Here is an 18353-nt window from a genome sequence, read left to right on the forward strand (position 1 = left end):
TCATCACATAACTCCTCCACAGATGAGTGGATCATGCCAAAGTTTTGAATCCACAATTCCTCCATGAAATTGTGGACTATCTCCTAATGTAACGTTAATGCCGCTTGGATAATCAGCACAATCACTTTAACACTTGCAGCATGTAAGGTTTTACTGTGAACAAACCAGAGTTAGTGACTGTTAGAACTGTGGACTAACTAACCATACTACTAAGAAAACTAACTAGGATGGTTTTGCTGACTTTTACTTTGTGTCTGTCGAGTTTGAGTTGATAAGAAAATTAAGGCAACATTAGTCTAAGTTCATCAAAAGAGAAAACCTTGGATTGGTGTGCGATTGTATTTTATTAACAAGAAAAATAAGCGTGAAAATAGGCCAAAACAGAGCTCTCAAACTGAGCTCTTGTGACTATGTGTGTTTTCATCAAAATAACTAACAAGAAATGCTGTTTTCTTTTGAACTAGTCAAATGACAACAGTTCAATATCCGTTTGACTCATTTTATGCCAACATTTTCTTCTGGTGACTGGGCTGTAAAAGTACAACTCTGGAGTTTCCCAGATACATAAATATTTATCTTTTTACACTCGACTGTATGAGCCGTTGAGCAACTAAAGGTCATTAGGAGAGTCAAATCCAGATGTTTCTGTAAAGTTTAACTAAATGACCAGGAAATGTAAATTATGCCTAAGTGCTAAATTATCAAATGGAGAGCTCAAATATGTTAAATCTGCTTTTAATCTGAAGCACTGTCTGTTATTTCAGAGGCTTTTAATAAGAATTGTATTCATTGATCTTCTTGGTTTTAATTTTGTCAGTATTTTATGTATTTTTTAAAACAATTTCAAAGTTTTGTTTCTAATTATCTAGGGTGTTTTTTGCTTAAAAATTTCACAAAATATATGAAAAGACGACTCAGACTGATCTCAACATTACAGCAAGAAACCATAAATTAAAATACAAAAACTGCATGAAAGGAAGATCGCTCCAACAAAGACAAACTGTTCTCTGTTAGTACAATAAATCATTAGTCACATGAACATTATCCGCTCCATCAAAGCTCCTCATGCAGCACATTAACTGCAGCTGCTTTGGAAAACACACCACAATGATCTTCCATAGACGCACAAACTGTAGGAACAGTTAAACACAACCTATGGCGCGGCACTTCTCTCCCTCCCGCGGATGAGCAGCTACAAAGTGAAAACGAGGAGATGAAAGAGAACATTTCTTAACATGTTAAAGCCAGCGGACCATCACATTCATCACTGGGTCACTCCTCCATCCACAAAGTACTTCCTGCTCTGCAGGGAGAAATTGATAACACATTGTCTGTTTGCTCCATGACTGCCTTAGATTACATACTAAAACATATCTTTCCTTTTTTTTACTGTAAACTTCCTTCACAGCGTTCGCATTTTAAGGCACAATCTGTAATTACTACAGGGGCATGTTTAAAAAGCGTTCTCTAACTTTGGCTCTCGTCACACACAGTAAGGCCTCATCTAAAGATCCCCTTACGACATGTTTTAAAACACAATCTCTAATTTAAATTACTGGTTTGATATTTCTTTTTTTTACAAAAGTTTCTACATATGCATTTTTGCAAAATTACATCTACTCCTTCTTTACACTTTAAAAAAATATTTTAAAGTTTAAAAGTTTTCATATAAAAATACCTGTGAGTTCAATAGTAATTTTTATTAATGTTAATGCCTTTTTCCACAAAAAAGCCTAATTACCCAGTTTTGACTAGCTTGTTTGTAATCACATGACTTTTATGAATAGAAATCCAGATAGAGAACAGGAAGGGATAAATCCTAATAGGCTGCTGTGCAATAAAAGTGCCACAGAAATTAGTCCTAAAATGCGAAAATGAGTTAGCATGTTTGCAGCAACAGTTCCCTTGTCTAAAAGTTCATGGGTTTTTTGAATGGGTTTTTGGTTAGAAGCCTGAAATGTGGTTAACACAAACTGAAGAGACTTTCACATTTTGTTCTGCGCTATAAAATACATCAGCAAACACCTGACTTGTGAATTTTGAAGCTTTCATGTTTCTTAAAAATGGCAGTTGCTAACAAGTGGCTATATAAGATTGCAGAAAGTAATCGTGTATTATTATAGTGGCGACATTAAGTCCAGTGATTGTGTTGTAGTTTGTTTAAAGCCTAATGTTAGCTTTATACTTCTGTCAATTACATGTACACCTAAAAAATCACAAAAGTGGTGTTCACTTGTGATGATTATCCTGCTGAACAAAAAGTGCCAGTATGGTTAATATTTATTTTATCCAAAATCCAATGGAAAAATCCCACAGGCTTTTTTACAAGGAAAAATGACGATAGCTTCAAAAAAAAAAAAAAAGTCTCAATGCCTTTCAGGTTTTACTCAGATTATGGACAGTTTGATTTGACTGGTATCAGTAGAGACAATTACAAATGTAAGTGCTTCTTACAAAGTTGTAAAAAGCAATATCTGTGTAAACTGAATACATAAGTATTTTTCTGGATTTAAAATGTAGCTTCTATCTACAAAGAATAAACCCCCCCCCCAAAGAAACTCATTCATTCTCTTAAAAACATGTCACTTGGAGCGTAGGGAAGTCACAAAGGTTTGTTAAGTTTAATAATGTTCATTTTTGAAATCATATTTATGAACTAAAAAAGCAGTGGTCATGGGGGATTTTAAAATATTTATATTCGGTAATGAGCTCTTAAACAGTTTTACACTTTATATTTGTAATATCAGCAGAGCAAGCAGAATTTTCATAATCTAAACCTTTTAATTTTTGTATTTAACTACGAGCATAATTTCTGTGAAAAGGTCAATAATATTGTGCATTTTACTACAGTGCTTCTCCTACTGTGATCCACAACCTCTTCAGTCAAGGCTTTAGTCTCTAACTCCATCTAGTGGCCACATGGTGAACTTCATAAATATAATAATTGTCTCGAGTTTTTGTTCCTATTGAAATATAAAAAGGGGAACTTTCTGGCATCTGTCGTCTCTTTATTATTTATTAATCAATAACAATACTATAAATAAGACATACTGTTAGAAATCGCAGTGTAGGACATGGAAAGCAAGTTGACACAAAAGAAAAGTTTATACATCACATTCACAGAACGAAGACCTCGACAGAACACACAGGGATCAACATTTGGAATTGCTTTTTCATAAGAATGTAAATTGAAAACCTAAATGCAATTTGCATCAAAGTGTCGTAGTCGCACAAACTTTTCCCCCAAATAACTACATCTGGTATTTGTCTTTTTTCTTATAGTGTAGCTACATTTTACAATACGGTTGCCAATAAAATACTATAACTTATGTTTAGGAATGATCAACCTGAGATTAACTCAATTTAGAAAGAAATGACAACCTGACTCATAAACATAGCTAGACTAGCCCCTGTTCACTGAACTGTACATTTAAAGGATCAGTTTTACTTTCCTCTGCTGTGCTCTAAACATGCTCGACAATCACAGTACATGGAGCGAATGATAAAACTCATCCCTCCTTTTAAAGAGCTGAATGTCAACGTCCGCTACCGGCCAAAGTCACACAGAAGCCCAGCAGAGTCATAATGTCAACAAAGGCCGAAAAATACATACAGACTTCAGTGTTTCAGGGTCCCTCGCTGTGACTTTTTAAGTAGTTTTACCAAGAGAAAAATATTCTCAGAGAAGAGCAGCAGAATTCAAGCTCCTGGAAGTTCAGATCTGGCTGCAGAGGAAACCAAAACAAACACTAACCAAAACAAACCTGTGATTGTTTGAAACATCCAAAGCTGTGAGACGCAGCTTCGATACATTAACATACATCATAATGAGGCACAAAGCGAGCTGCCATGTCCCAACAGGAGGACCGATGGCCACCGACAGACATCATAAATGTAAAGTTATGCAGTATAATCAAGGCTAAATAATCTGATAATACAACATTTAATGATGCTATGGAGTGCTGGTTTTATACAATGGAGATGATGATTGATGTCATTCGCCGTCTTATATCACGTAAAAGACGCAAAGCAGCAAACGCACAGAAATTCTGCTTGAAGCAAGTCCCAGCATTTTCTTTGTGAATGTCATCGTAAATGTTATTTAAAGACTCTAAAGGACAGTTCACCCCAAAATGAAAATATTTTTCCCTTTACCTGTAGAGCTATTTGTCAGTATAGATTGCTTTAGTGAGAGTTTCTGAGTGATGGAGGTGTTGGCCATAGAGATGTCTGCCTTTTCTCTGATATAATGAAACTAGATGGTGCACAAAGTGCTAAAGAAATACATTTGACAGACTCAACAGTGAATTCTCGTTACTCAATATAATCCACAGACCTTGTTGTGAGCAGTTTCATGTAAGAACTATATTTCTTCAACTTAACTACACCCACCAACTGAATTACTGCAGAAAAAAGTGTGCATCTACTGATAGCTCACCCAACACCACAGATTTAGCTAAACTTACAGCTCAGCCAAAAAGGACACCATTAATACCCTCTTACACTGCCTTTTAAAACCATGAATGTCGTGCTGCTGCTTCACCTTGCCATTCATTTTAAAAGGTGCAACTGTGAAATGGTGGGACACAGTTGTCCCCTTTGTAAGCTGGCGGTCGATGTGGAAACACCGCCGAATTGACGTCTGTGTAAAAAGGACAAGCAAGCAGGACGAGTTCGTGACGGTTTATCTATGTGACCCCATGGACTTTATATAAAGACGGGCAACACGGCAGCTCCCCGAAAGTGTAGCTTTTCAATCTCGATCGCCCCCTGGTGTCTGCCTGCAGTATAGGTCATAAAGCCCGCCTCTCCATGTTCGTGAATAGGACTTTCCTATTTTCGTCGCTGAAGGTAGTTCTCATCATCCTGATGTTTGTTCAAGTGTTTGTTTTCATGATAAGTTCAGTCTTACTGAGTCATTAAATTATACAAAAAGGGAATTTCTGCCATGATTGACAGCTGTGACAGTCAATCCGTGTGCTCGCATTCAATGGAGCTACTGGCGATTGGTCGAACAGGTGTTTTGGTGGGAACTCCCCAACTCCTTCACCAGTGCAAGATGGCCCGTCTGGATATTTTAACCTCTCTTAAGCATAGGCAGGTGGTTAGTGGGGGCTTGTCGTCCATCTTTATATACAATCTATGATGTGACCCACTGCTGGTAGGTTTAAAAAGCAGTAAGTTGCAGTTAGCAGCTAGTTCAAAGAAGAAGAAGAAGAGCACTCAAAATTGTCTGCAAATTGCAGAGACAAAGAGGTCCCGTGCTCCTAACATTCAGAGCAGAGGGCGAGAAGAATCACGATATTACAGAGATGGTAAATGATTGTTATTGCCATGTTATGTCATTTTTATAAAAAGTGCTAAAAACACACGTTATGTCACACTAAAGGGAGCTACAAGACGCCTGCATTGTTTGGCTCTGTATAAAAAAGAAAAGGAGGGATAATGAAGGAACTTTCCCCCATCACACAATTTCAATGTAAAAAGGGCTCATGTTTACATCGCGTGCTGCTCTCGTCCATGAGTAGGTACACGCTTCCTTCTGTGCAGTGGCACAGTTGGTGGGTGAAGTTCAGTAGTAAGAAAACACATGAAACTGCTCACAACAAGGTCTGTGGATTATCTTGAGCAACCAAGTCATGACTTCTGGAAAGAAACAATGCTATCTACTTTTCAAATGTATTTTTTGGTGCTTTGAGCGCTGCAAGCCAAGTGCCATTTAGTTCCATTAAAGTGGAGAGAAGGCAGACATTTCTACGGCAGATATCGCCAACACTCAGCAGCTCACACCAAAACAAGCTAGACTGATAAACAGCACTACAGCTAAGTGGAAAATACGTGGGGTGAACTGTCCCTTTAAACGCGGTGAGGTTTTACATGTACAGCAGCAGCGATCAAAGCTGCATGTAAAGGCTTTATTTACAGTAACATACAAAAACATTAAAATAAATGATTTTTTTTTAAATCCCTTACAGCAACTCAACACTGTTCAAAGACGCAGGCCAGCGACTGTATTTAACACATGGAATAAAAAATAACACTTAAAAAAATCCCACATATAAAATTTTAAACATCGAAAGAAACGCATCAGATCTGTATAAAATGACAGTTGAAGCTGATTTGTTGGAAAATGCTTTAAAACAAAAGAAGGCAGACTGACCCTTTCGAGGTCAAGTTCGAAGTGCAGTCATTTACACCATTTTGCCCTTCTTTTGTGTGACTAAGTCCGTCCTTCTATAGTTTGTTTTTATGTGCTCCGTTTTTTCAAGTAATCCCAAATCTCAGTGACATAATCCATTTTCGATTGTTCCAGTGGTTTCTTACCTGTCCATCACTGAGGGTCAGTGAGTTAAAAAGAAAAGTGCTGAAAATAGAAAAGCTCAGAGAAGCATGAAAAAACTTCAAAACAAACACAAGTAATCCAAGTTTGGCTCATGAGGACAGTTTGGAGTAGCTCGGTGGGGAAAACTTGCGTTTCAGGTATTTGATTATGTAGAGCGGAAGACAGCTGACCAGCGTGATGGCGAGCACCTTCCACAGGAAAGGCCAGGTCGTGATGAACGACAAGTCTGCGAGAAAAAAGAGGGAAAACAGCTTAAATACACGTCTATGTATTGTGTTATGATTGAATGGGTGAATGGGTTTTCATTCAAGTAATGAAAGAGTCACTTGAAGAAAAAAAATGGTTTAGATCGGGCTTAGAAAGTCAACGTCAGATGCTGGTTTTGATGTGTTGAATCCAATCACATGTCCAAGTTTGTGCATTTGTCACAACACTACAATGAAAAGCCAACAGTGGAATGACACAAGACGAACACCTGCAGCGCACATGATGTAACAAAAAATCAAATCAGGCAAAAAGATAACAGTAAAACATCACTGAAACACAGAGACGTAACAAATGCAGACAGGTGCATGAGGGGGATGAGGAGATGAATTTACAGGCTGCACACCTACCAAGGAAAGCTCCAAAGGACACCCTGCCTATGCCTGTTGCCAACATACAGAAGCAAAAGAAATGCAGCAGAAATAGAGTGAGTGCAGGACAAAGGTTAGCAGTGAACAGAGAGGGAGAAAGGGAGCAATAAAAGCACAGAGCTGAGGGCTGAACTACTGCACAGCACTTGGGTGTCAGACAGAGTTGCATCAAAATCAACACAAAGCAGGTGCAGTGAAGAATACCGTGGCGCCTTGAAGTGCCCAGTTCAATACTGGACTTAACAAACCAAAAAGTAAAGTTATCCTTCTTCTGCACTAAAGGTTCACTAGGAGAAAGTCAAAGCAATGTGCAACAAAAGTAAAAAACAGATCTGAAACAGACATCGAAACAGTAACCATCGATTATGAGCAATACTCTTTTTTTCCTGTGTAACTTCATGACTACACACATATGTGGGTACTGAGCGTGTATGACCAAACAGCTGTGTGAGCATGAGTTTGGGTGTTTATTTTATAGTTTCTGTTTTTTTTCCCATTAAATTCACTTTCTACCTATATTTTAGTTTTTTTATTCTGATTTAATCTGCCTGTATGTTCTTATTTTTTTTCTTATTTTTCTACATTTGGGATGCTTCCGTGCACAGCACTCAGGGGAGGTCGGGACTTTATTTAAAGGTAGTGATCAGATACCAGACATCTAAAGGAAGCTGTGAAACTTGCAGACACAGCAAGAGTGAATGTGGGACTGGGTTTCACTTACACCACCGATACTGTTTACAACAGTAGCTGACAATTCCTGCATAGTATATCTTAAAATTTTAAATCTTTTAAGTTTGCACAGTTTTAAGCTTCAGCACATTAAACTATTTATTACTAATTAACTAACTAATTTCAAAGATATATTCTGGAACTTAAAAAAAAGCTTTTCTTTTAATTACTGTAGTTTTCAAAGGCAAAAGGAGAAAAAAATAGGATACCTACCAAAGTATTCATTGAGGAAGGCGAGCGAGGCGAGGTAGCAGCCCAGGCTGAAGAACTCAGCCACCACCATGAGCCAGTGCCAAGTGCGAATCGTCAGCGCCACCATCAGCAGTTCGGTCAGGATGAGCGCTGTGAAGGAGATAGCGACCACGTGCACGAACTCCGACTCAAACAGCACCAGCGCACCATACATGAGGATGCCACCTGGTGGCGCCAAAGGAAACAAATCGACATCCGCACAAAAATTTAGTTGTTTGAGGAGTTTGAAAAAGTTTAACCTGGAAGACGAAAAGTGGTTGTGTCTGTGTGTGGTTTCCTGCGGGACAATTTTTCTTCATGCATTCTTTCTTGATTAAATTTTTTTCCCCACAATCAGCTGACTGAGACACTGAGTTAAGGATTAATGTTTCTGCAGAGGACAGATTTAATACCGTTATTTAAGAGATTAAAATGTGCCCCAGTGTCTCCAACTGATTAACATCTTCCAGTGTCCAGACACTCACTCATCTTTGGGCGCCTGCTGTATCTTGATAGCCCTTCATTTTATCATAACACAACACAAATTGAGCTTAATAGCCTATAACTGATAACATAATTGCTTTTTCATACAGTCTTCATACAGCACATTCCAGAGAGTCAAACTCTGTAATAAATTAAGCGACATTGGTGCCTAATATTTCCCCCACTGCTGTCGTCCTCTCATATCGTCTTCATGTTTCTTTTTTTTTCTTTCACAGACCTGGTATCGGCCTTTAATTAAAAACCTTGAGCTGTCAGGAAGTCATGCTCGAGCAGGAACATGGATCTTTCTCACACGCTGCATGGCTTAGCGATTACAGAAATATCGATTTACTGGACAGACAAAAGCCTGCATGTAAAAGCGGATGGCGGTTGGAAACCTAAGATACTGAGAAAGTGACTGTCCGAGAGTTTGAAGGGGCCCGGGGACCCTGGTATTAAGACACAGTTGGAATGATGAAATGGTGGTTGAAGAGTTGCTCTGTGCCAGACTGGTCATTCTTTACAGATACTGTCATATATGTATATGTATATGGTTCTGTAATATTTATAATATCTATATTAAAATTGCTTGTTAGAATGAGTCCATGCACCTTACCTTGATACACACTGATCAAAACCCAGATGAGGAAAGTTTTGAAAGATAATGAACGCCCCTAAAAGAGAGAAAAAAACATCTATGAGTACAACATACTGTACGTTCACAGGACATGTTCTGCTTAAAGTTGGTAGGGGCCTGTTTACCAATACAGCATTTCTGGCAACAAGTAACCACCACACTATCCAAATTCCTTGGCTGTGCCATTCTGTTATCGCCCTCTCTATGCATAGTTGGTGATCTAGATAAACTCAACAAATGCTCAAATTAAATACCTTGTGGCCCTAACTATCACCAAACAAGGGGAAAAAAAAGGAAAAAGGTCAATATCCCACAGTGGTTATCTCCTAACACAACAGATATCACTGGAAAAACAATCAGCTCTGCAAAAAAAAACAACAATGAAACATATTCAATGATTCTCTATCACAATGCCAGTGAACTGATGCCAGAATAAAGATAGAAATTTAAATGAGGGGAAGGAAAGGAAAAAAGGGAAGCAGGAAAGGATGAGAGAAAAAGTTTTTTTTTATGAAAAGGTGTATTTGTGTAGGCACGAGCAGAAAGGATGAGTAACACCAGACCAAACCAATCCTGCAAACTCTTACATGAAATGTAATTACACCCAAGCAATAATCGCTCTATTTGTTTGTTTGTTTTCATTGACTTTTGTTCTTGCTTTTGCTTTCTTTATTTTAAAGTATCTTTCTGTTCATTGTTGTTTCTTTCTTTTATCCAATATCAAATCTATCATTACTTTGTTGACTTTGTATTTGGTTATATGTATGAACTAAATGGTGGATAAAGGGTTTTTAAAAAAATAAAATAAATTTGTTAGGGGAAGAGAATGCAGATAGAGTGAATTCATTTCACCAAGCACTTTTTAAAAAAAAAACAAAAAAAAACAAATGGGGCACTGTACCTTGGTGAGGTCTTTATAGAGCTCGGGGTACAGCAGAGCCATCTCTGGCTTCACATCTTGGTCCAGAACCAGGGAGAACACCGGGAACATGGTGTAGATGGTGGCATACCTGCACATAACAAAGCAGTGTTTAGACGGACAGAAAGGACAACAACATTACATGCTTACATTATCAAATATATGCACACATCTGTGTTTTGCAGCTGTTGTGATATTAGTTGTTGTTAGACTTGTCATATCTTGCCTTTTCAAAGACTGTAGTGTTTAAGCAAATTACAGTATTATGATGCAAACAGGCAACTTAGAGAATGTCAGTACAACCAGGATGTTAGTTATGCTTGGACGGTCTGGGTATATCTGTGACAAGGTGCACAAAATTAAAACAAAAAGTCTTTTTTTCTCCACAACAAGACATCTAGGGAAAGTACATACCCAACCATGAGGAAACCCTGGTACAAGGGCACAGAGGCAAAGTAAAATACAGAGGAGAAGACAGCCTGAGGACAGAAAAAAAACATTGTATTAAAGTTTGCTGAGGAACTTTATGGTCCACCCTGTGGAAAACTGTCTTGCTTCACCCCAATTTTCAAACAAGACTATTAATTTTAAGCAGACATCTGGACTAAGTCAACGCACAGGATTCTGAAAAGACAAACTAAATGCAGTCATAAAATAAATAAGTAATTAAAAACATGAGGTGACTCATTTTTATTTAAATTTATCAAAACAAGTAATGTCTAAAATCTATTCTGTCAGTGATATGATGATTTCAGTACCTGCATGGTGGAGATGATCATGCCTCTGTGCATGACGAACTGACCCAATGCTGCAGAGCGCTTGTAGCTGTTCCTGCCGTGAACCATGAGCAGGCGACCGATGTGCTTAAACTGAGTGATGGAGAAGTCTGCAGCCAGAGACGCCTGCTTCCCTTCCTGTTTACACACAAGAATAAAGAATCATGTGGTTCGTGTGCCACTGAATTTCTTAACAGATTAGAAAAATGTGTGACCTTCAGTTAAATGAAATCACCACTGAAAGACATAGTTTTACAAATTAAAAGTGCTGCATGTAACTCTTTAACACAGACTCCTATGACCTCAATTCATCAAGAATTTCCTCAGTTTCTGGATTCTCCGTTCACCGTGGAGGCATGTGAGAAACAAAGTTTAAAAGTAAATATCAAAATGTTCACTCTGGGGATAAAGTAGTCCTTTAACCCTTTGAAACCTGGCTGGATATCTATTTTTTGTGCTATGCTCAGACACCTTCAAGTATTACTGTGTATTTGTTGATGTAATGATTTAATGATTTAATTAATTATTTTTTGCTTTTCTCAGATTTTTCCCCCTAACCTTCAGTTGATCCTTTGTTTTGTTTTGTTTTGTTTTGTTTTGTTTGATTTTTTAACTTTTTACAATTTCTTTTTGCTAATTTTTGGTCATTGCTCCTTGAGTTGCTCATTGCCTTCTTCCCATGTTTCTGAAAGAAATCAAGCCAATTTGCTCAGGTTTCAAAGGGTTAATGGACTGAGTGCTAAACATCTTTACCCAAGATTGTCAGATAAATCTGACTTAATTAAGTTACAGGGCCGAATCAAAGAAAACCCATCAGCTCTCAATGAAAAGCTCTGTGGTAACTGTTTGTGTAGTGTATAGAGGCCTTTACCTTTCCTTCAATTCCAATACCACAGTCTGCAGCCTGGATCATACTGACATCATTTCCTCCATCACCTGACACAAAATGAAAAAAAAAACAAACCATTAAAAAACACATTATTCTATAATGTATGCTTGAGGTTAGAAAAAAGGTTAGAAAAATAGCAGACATTGCTGGTGCATCCCCTAGTGAACTGTGACTGCCATCTTGTGGATAAACACAGTAAAACATTTCTGCTTTTGTGTGTGTGCGTTTCAGTAATTTACATCCATTCCAGACTCAAATGCATCGTCAGCACCTTTAAGTTTAATAGTCAGAACTGGGATATGGCAAGTCATTTCTAGTAACCAATCAACGTTCTCCCAATCATCAGAGTATGAAATGATACAGTGGATTGCTTATTTATTTAATCTTGTTAATGGATTGTTGTACACATTTTCCAAAAAAATCCTTCCCTAAAACTTGGATGAATACACACAGACTTGTTCTACCCAACAGAATTTCCCGGACTGTCTGTGGACTGGTGCCAACATCCAGCCTCATAATGCTGCTGCCACACTGTTTGTCAGCGCTCACCTATGGCACACGTTCTGTTGGCTGTGTGCTGCTGGAGCAGCGTGACGATCTGGGCCTTCTGAGTCGGGGAGCAGCGACAGCAGACCACAGCCGGACACTGACATGCAAGCTCTACAAACTCGTGCTCGTAGTACCGCAAGCACATCTGCATCACAACATAGATGGGGATACAAGACACAGGTTATTAGAACCTGAAAGCCCCAAATGTATTCCTTTCAAAACATTAATGGGCTTTCAGACCACATAAGTTAAAACCTGTTTTTTCCTGCTTAGCTGTTACAAATTTTCAGCAAAAGTTCCAATTTTTCTGCATCCTAAAAATATGACTAATATGCTCTTGTGATTTGTTTTCCTTTTCAAATCCTCAAGGCCTTGGTTGAACTCCAAAGTTATTACTTTTGGCTGAGAAGCACTTCTTATTCTCTCATCGCCTGTTTTGGCTTCATCCTCAGCATCATCTGCTGCACAATGAAATGTCGCTTAGTACCTCTAAGGAGTCTCCAGAGATGACCAGAGCACAGTCATGTTTCCTTCTGAAGGCGTTGAGCTCCAGATGGGCCTCTCCTCTGCTCGAGACCTGCTCGAGAGCCACGCAATACAATTAGCTTTGAGGAAATTTAGGCTTTTTCGTTATTACGAAGACGCATTATGATTATATCAATGAAAGAGGGAAGAGTAAAACAGCATACCGGCTTAAAGACGTGGATGTCCTGGTTTCTGGAAACTAAGTGGGAACTTTTAGCGATGCATGTAGCAGTCTCAAGCTTGTCCCCCGTCAGCATCCAGATCTGAGCGGAGATCAACATGAGAGTGGACTGAAGAATGCACAACAACTGAGTACAATTCAACTGACTAAATACAGTAATTGTATCGATGCATAAATACAGTAAATTTCCAACAGAAGATTAGTATTTTCCTCCTTTTTATGTATCTGATAACCCTGAACCACTGCTGAGGTGTATTGGTTTGTATATGTTTCTCTCCACCAGATTACAGAGTTAACCTGGTAGAAGAGTTTACTTGCTTGTGTACCTTGATGCCAGCGTTCCTGAGCAGCTCCAGCGTCGGCCTGACGTCTGCTTGTAGTTGGTCTTCGACGCCGGTCAGACACAGAAGCTCCATCTCCCTCTCAAGACTCTCTACCACTGCTGCGACCTTCAGGCCTCGATCATGGATGCTCAGCTTTGCCTGGTTGTAGCGACTCTGCATAAACAGGAAAAAGGAAAGCGGAGACAAAATGAGGAGGAAATAATGGAGTAAAAGGACTGAGAAATAAACCTTTTAAAAAACTTGTCACATGGTATTTACACATCTTAGGTGATCTGATCAATTAAAATTTAATAGTCATTGCACATCTGTCTGTCCTGGAAGAGGGATCTCTCCTCAGTCGCTCTTCCTGAGGTTTATACCATCTCCCTTAAAGGATTTTTTGGGGGAGTTTTTCCTTAGATGATGTGAGGGTCTAAGGGCAGAGGGATGTTGTATGCTGGAAAGCCCTCTGAGGCAAGCTGGGTTTTGTGATTATGGGCTTTACAAATAAAACTGACTTGACTTGATCACAAGTGGACAGTGCTAAGTTTAATTGTAAACGACCTGTAAGACACGTTGACTTTTTTGACTTTTTACTGCCACTTGGAATGACATTTAAGACCAATTTTACAATAATCAAAACTGAAGAAGGACAATCTTGCCTAAATGTTAATGGTAACTTGGTAACTATTAGAAAACCTAGTTTAACACAGCTCATTTTGGGGATAATGGCATTTCTCAGGACTGTGTGGGTGTGGCAGATCATGTTTTGATTAACACCTCACTGGATCCCATTTTTGTCAACTGTCTCTTGTAGTTCCAGCACTCTGACTCTGAATGCCTTCGCAAATCAAATCTTAACACTAAAATGAGAGAGTTGTTGGAAGAAACAGAGCGTTTCTATTTCTCCATGAATTCATGGACGGTTAAGTTCACTCTGTTCAGTGCTCTGCTGCCCAGAGTCAAACTGACACTCCAAGTGTTCGGTGCTCTGGATAAGCGAACGGTACATTCCAACAGCGCTCCGAGTTTAGCAATGGTCCAGTTTGTGCCAGAGTGTGCGCCAGCACTCAGAGTGAGTGTTTCCGAACGCAACCTATTGAAAGAACCTTTTAGGGAATTCAATTTGGCATTTAAATTTAGTATCCTCTGACATCTGACTTCGAGTTTTTAATGGGTTTATCCATATTACGTGATATGGATCAGGAATAACCACGCCCAAATCAACGCGGCTTCAGGAAACTTTGAAAAAACTAAGATGAAAAATTTTTCAAATTTGGATTGAGACTAACGTCTGAGATTTTTTTAGGCATTTTAGTACACGTGTAAGACCCTAAATTACATATTAAGAAAGTTTTGAGTGATTTAGGTTGCCAGAGGTTTTAATACCAGGTGTAAACAGGCTCAAAGAGAGAATACTGGACAGAGTTGTTCAACCTTAAAAGATAAGAAATCACTAAACTATGTTTACAATATTAAGAAAACCAAAATCCAAGATGAAAAAGTCTAAAATTTCTATGTTAATACAGTGCAACACTCAGCTCTAGTTTCATTTCAAGAAAACATGAGATTCAGTCAAGTACAGGACTGTATTGTATGAATGAGCAGGATAAAACAGCATGTGCAGTAGAGTCCATCCATACCTCAAAGTCCTGATACTGCTCCTCAGACAGAGACTTCTTGGCCACCACCAGTGTCCTCAAACCTTCTCTGGCCATGTTCCCACACTGACACGAAGAAGAGGAGGACATTAGTAAACAGAGATATACAAAAAGTTTTTGGTGACAAAATGTTTGTCTATATTCAGTTATGTCTTTTCCCTAAGATGAATATGATTCAAACACAGAGCATATCATCTGCTCTATCAGAGCAGATGCTGTATAAGTACACCATGTACAGTACCATCAATAGCAGCATATTGTTACCAACACCAAAGAAATCAATAGTGAATAACATAGCCTCTGGTGAAATCCAGAGGACACAGTAAAACAAAGGGATGGACGGCGGTTTATTTTTGATATGAAACACCAATGGGGCGAATCTGTCCTGTTGATTGGTTATTGACAAGCAGAGTAACCGCAGCGCCGGCTGATTTGACAGCGGGATATTACAGCCAACAGGACATCATTAGCACCATTGTTCAAGAATATGACATACTGTAATTACTTCAACTTTATGTAGGTCACTAATTAAATCAAACGCTGCCCCCAGTGCTACATGACTCAATAATGCCAATATAATTATGAACATATGCACACAAGACCTTCGACCACCAAACTGGTGTAGACATGGCCCGTTGGTGTCTCCATGAATGTCCTGATTAGGAGAGGGTGCTGGGCAAAAAATATTATGTGTAAGGCACGAAAGAAACATGTGTGACACTGTATAGCTTTAAATGTTGTTTATACTCATCAATTTTTATAATAGTTTCAATATGTGTCCAATGTGGCTCAATATAACTGAGCAATTTAACATTTCTGGTCTGGAAAAAAAGACAAACTAAACAAGACAAAGAGAAAGCTAAATGTTTGTCATTTCTGAGGTGTTTTGGTTATTTTTTTTGTTTGTTTGTAACACTGCAGAAGCTCCAAGTGTTTTTGTGCATTGTGCTGTGGGAGAATAGTGGACATCAATAGCGAAGTGTTTTTTAGTGTACTTTTGGATTTATAGTTCGGTTCATTTGGTCCCGACTAGGGAAAAAGAAAGACATAACAACATAAAACTGTTGCATTCAGTTCTGGTTAGGGCCCTGTTCACATTTACATTTTACAAACAAACCAGCACTTGATGTGCTTATCTGTGCACTTTGGTCCCACAAAGAGGTCACAAAGTATTATAAGTTTTATAAGACTGCAAATCAACTGCATGTTATGAGTAACAACTAATAGGCAGAAATAAAACGAATAGGAGGCATCCTGTACAATAATGATTTGGGGCTTATTAAGTGCACAGAGTTGGATACAAGCACAGCAGCTTTTGACCCGTCAGTTAAAGAAAATACTTAAACCTACACCTTAAACTTAAAATCCTGTGGTTGATTCCTTTTCTTTTAAAATCATGAGCAAACAACACCAAAGTCTGCTTTGAGGCGAACTAAGACTCAGCTTTTCAGGCGGTCTCGGTTTAGTTGTTTGGTCTGCAGCAGGGTTCAATGGACAGCTTTCACACCGGCACAAATTAAATTATCAGTACTAGTTATCAAAGCATCCTTAGTATGCATACTGACAGTTGTATCAGTATTAATTTGCTTTACAGATAGAGCCTTTACCTCTTCTTCCAACCAGTCGTTATACTGGACGATGCTCGCCATAGCAACATCAGCACCCTTCATGTAGAAAGTGATGTCTCCTGTTGACTCCTCCTGAACCAAAGCACAAATGAAAGTTGGTAAATTTTCTGTGTACAATTGAAACTGCAAAACAATACATCTGTACACCAATTAAGCAGCCATTTTTTGTGCTGTTCCAAAGATGCAAGAGGGCACAAATCATCAGGGTGATGGAGGGTTTGACACCAAAATAACTACAGCGTACAGCTCTGCTCTATGAGGCATTTGAAGTCAAATTCAAACCGGAACAAAATGTGAGTTCTGTCTATTTAATGAATAAGGAGACTTACACAAATAGACACAAAAACAAGAGTCAGTTACAGAAACAGCACACAGGAAGCAGTGTCAACACATCGTATTGTTATGTAAATGTTCCACACCCGGACGATGATGCCCATCCTTTTGCTCTCGGAGGTGAAGGGGAAGATCTGCAGGATGTGGAAGGAGAGAATCTGTCCAGAAGGAGTCTTCAGCTGCAGGGAGTTCAGGTCTCTGTTCACCAGGGTCAGGCCGACGCTCTCCGTCCACCGCACCAGCTCCACCTGAGGAAAACATATGAAAATAAACTGCTAAGACCATACAAATTGACATTTCAACCCGCGCACATTTACATTTGTGCTCTCACTTTAGTAAAACATAGCAGGGTGATGAATTTTGCCAGTTCTACAGTGATGGGATTGATGAGGAACGTTTACATTAAAGGAGTACTCCGCCCCCCCAAAATCTCCATCTCTAAATCGGTCATTCACCCCGTGCTATGTTGATTTTTTTTTGATGAATATAAATCCAAGCTATTATTATTATATTATATTTTATTATTATAAATTATTATTATTATTATTATTATTATTAGCACTATGACTTTAATTCATTACTTTTTTTCCTCCATTTTTATATTCTTCACTCCCCATGGAGTCATGCGAGAAAAACAATGGTTTCTTCACCAAGTAAACATAATTCAAGGTGATTAATTGATATACAAATGACTATGTTGTGGTTAAGTATTTCTTTAAGATCCCAGTAAAACTTAAAAGGTCTGACTCGTAAAACACACGGCTGTAGGATGGAGGTATAATGCATTTAACCCATAGCTGCACAGTATTCTGGCATTTACTTTATCACTAAATACTGTGAAATGAATAAGCAAGAAATGTGGGAGGAATTTGGAAAATACATCCATGAAAAATAAGTGAATATTTAATGTCTTTTTAGATTTTAGGATAATCACTTTTTGCCAAATATGAAACAAGGAAATGACCTCATATAGAAACGAAAATCCTACACAACTGTTATCCATAAAGCTGACCGAGTCTCATTTCACTTGCGGTTGAGAGACAAGGCATGAGAGAGTTACGGTATCTCCAGAGCTGTTGAGCTCTTCTCATTCAGCTCCAGATAAGTGTTTTTCTGTTTCTCTTTCCTCTTTTTCTCCTCAGCAGGAACTGCGGCCCCCGAGTGAGCGTTCAGCTGCACACGACTCAATTCTCAATGGGTTCATTTTCAATTTGCTCACTCAAAGGTTGTTATTATACTCTGACCTACAAATTGGAACTTCCTGTTAATACCCCATCATTTCTCCTGCTCCCCCTTTGAGCTCCGTAAAAAGGAGCTGCCTATATTTACTTAACACACATCTGTGTGTCATTATCCTGGTGTGTGTGTGTGTGTATGTAGCTACACACACACACATAAATGGACACATACACCATGTGCTGAGGGTCCTAAACTGAGCTCTTCAATCTACTTTATCAGCTCTAGAGAGACTATTTAAAGCTTTGTTGACTTTGATACAAACTGCATGTGAA

At 38.6% G+C, this 18353-nt stretch overlaps 1 protein-coding gene across 1 annotated transcript in view; it reads right to left on the minus strand.

Moving 5' to 3' along the window:
• Positions 1 to 5946: 5946 nt before the first annotated feature.
• Positions 5947 to 18353, minus strand: part of atp9b (ATPase phospholipid transporting 9B) — a 49865-nt gene continuing 37458 nt past the window's right edge. Inside the window, exons 16-29 of the mRNA XM_042506389.1 lie at positions 16929 to 17090; positions 16489 to 16581; positions 14864 to 14947; positions 13224 to 13394; positions 12881 to 12979; positions 12679 to 12768; positions 12192 to 12336; positions 11625 to 11689; positions 10736 to 10891; positions 10392 to 10456; positions 9960 to 10068; positions 9038 to 9095; positions 7921 to 8124; positions 5947 to 6569 (exon numbers count right to left, since the gene is read on the minus strand). Coding sequence (XP_042362323.1) covers positions 6433 to 6569; positions 7921 to 8124; positions 9038 to 9095; positions 9960 to 10068; positions 10392 to 10456; positions 10736 to 10891; positions 11625 to 11689; positions 12192 to 12336; positions 12679 to 12768; positions 12881 to 12979; positions 13224 to 13394; positions 14864 to 14947; positions 16489 to 16581; positions 16929 to 17090 — 1638 coding nt within the window. The 3' untranslated portion in view covers positions 5947 to 6432. The remainder of the gene's footprint in view (positions 6570 to 7920; positions 8125 to 9037; positions 9096 to 9959; positions 10069 to 10391; positions 10457 to 10735; positions 10892 to 11624; positions 11690 to 12191; positions 12337 to 12678; positions 12769 to 12880; positions 12980 to 13223; positions 13395 to 14863; positions 14948 to 16488; positions 16582 to 16928; positions 17091 to 18353) is intronic.

The sequence above is a fragment of the Plectropomus leopardus genome, chromosome 18 (genome assembly GCF_008729295.1).
Source record: "Plectropomus leopardus isolate mb chromosome 18, YSFRI_Pleo_2.0, whole genome shotgun sequence".
NCBI lineage: Eukaryota > Metazoa > Chordata > Actinopteri > Perciformes > Serranidae > Plectropomus > Plectropomus leopardus.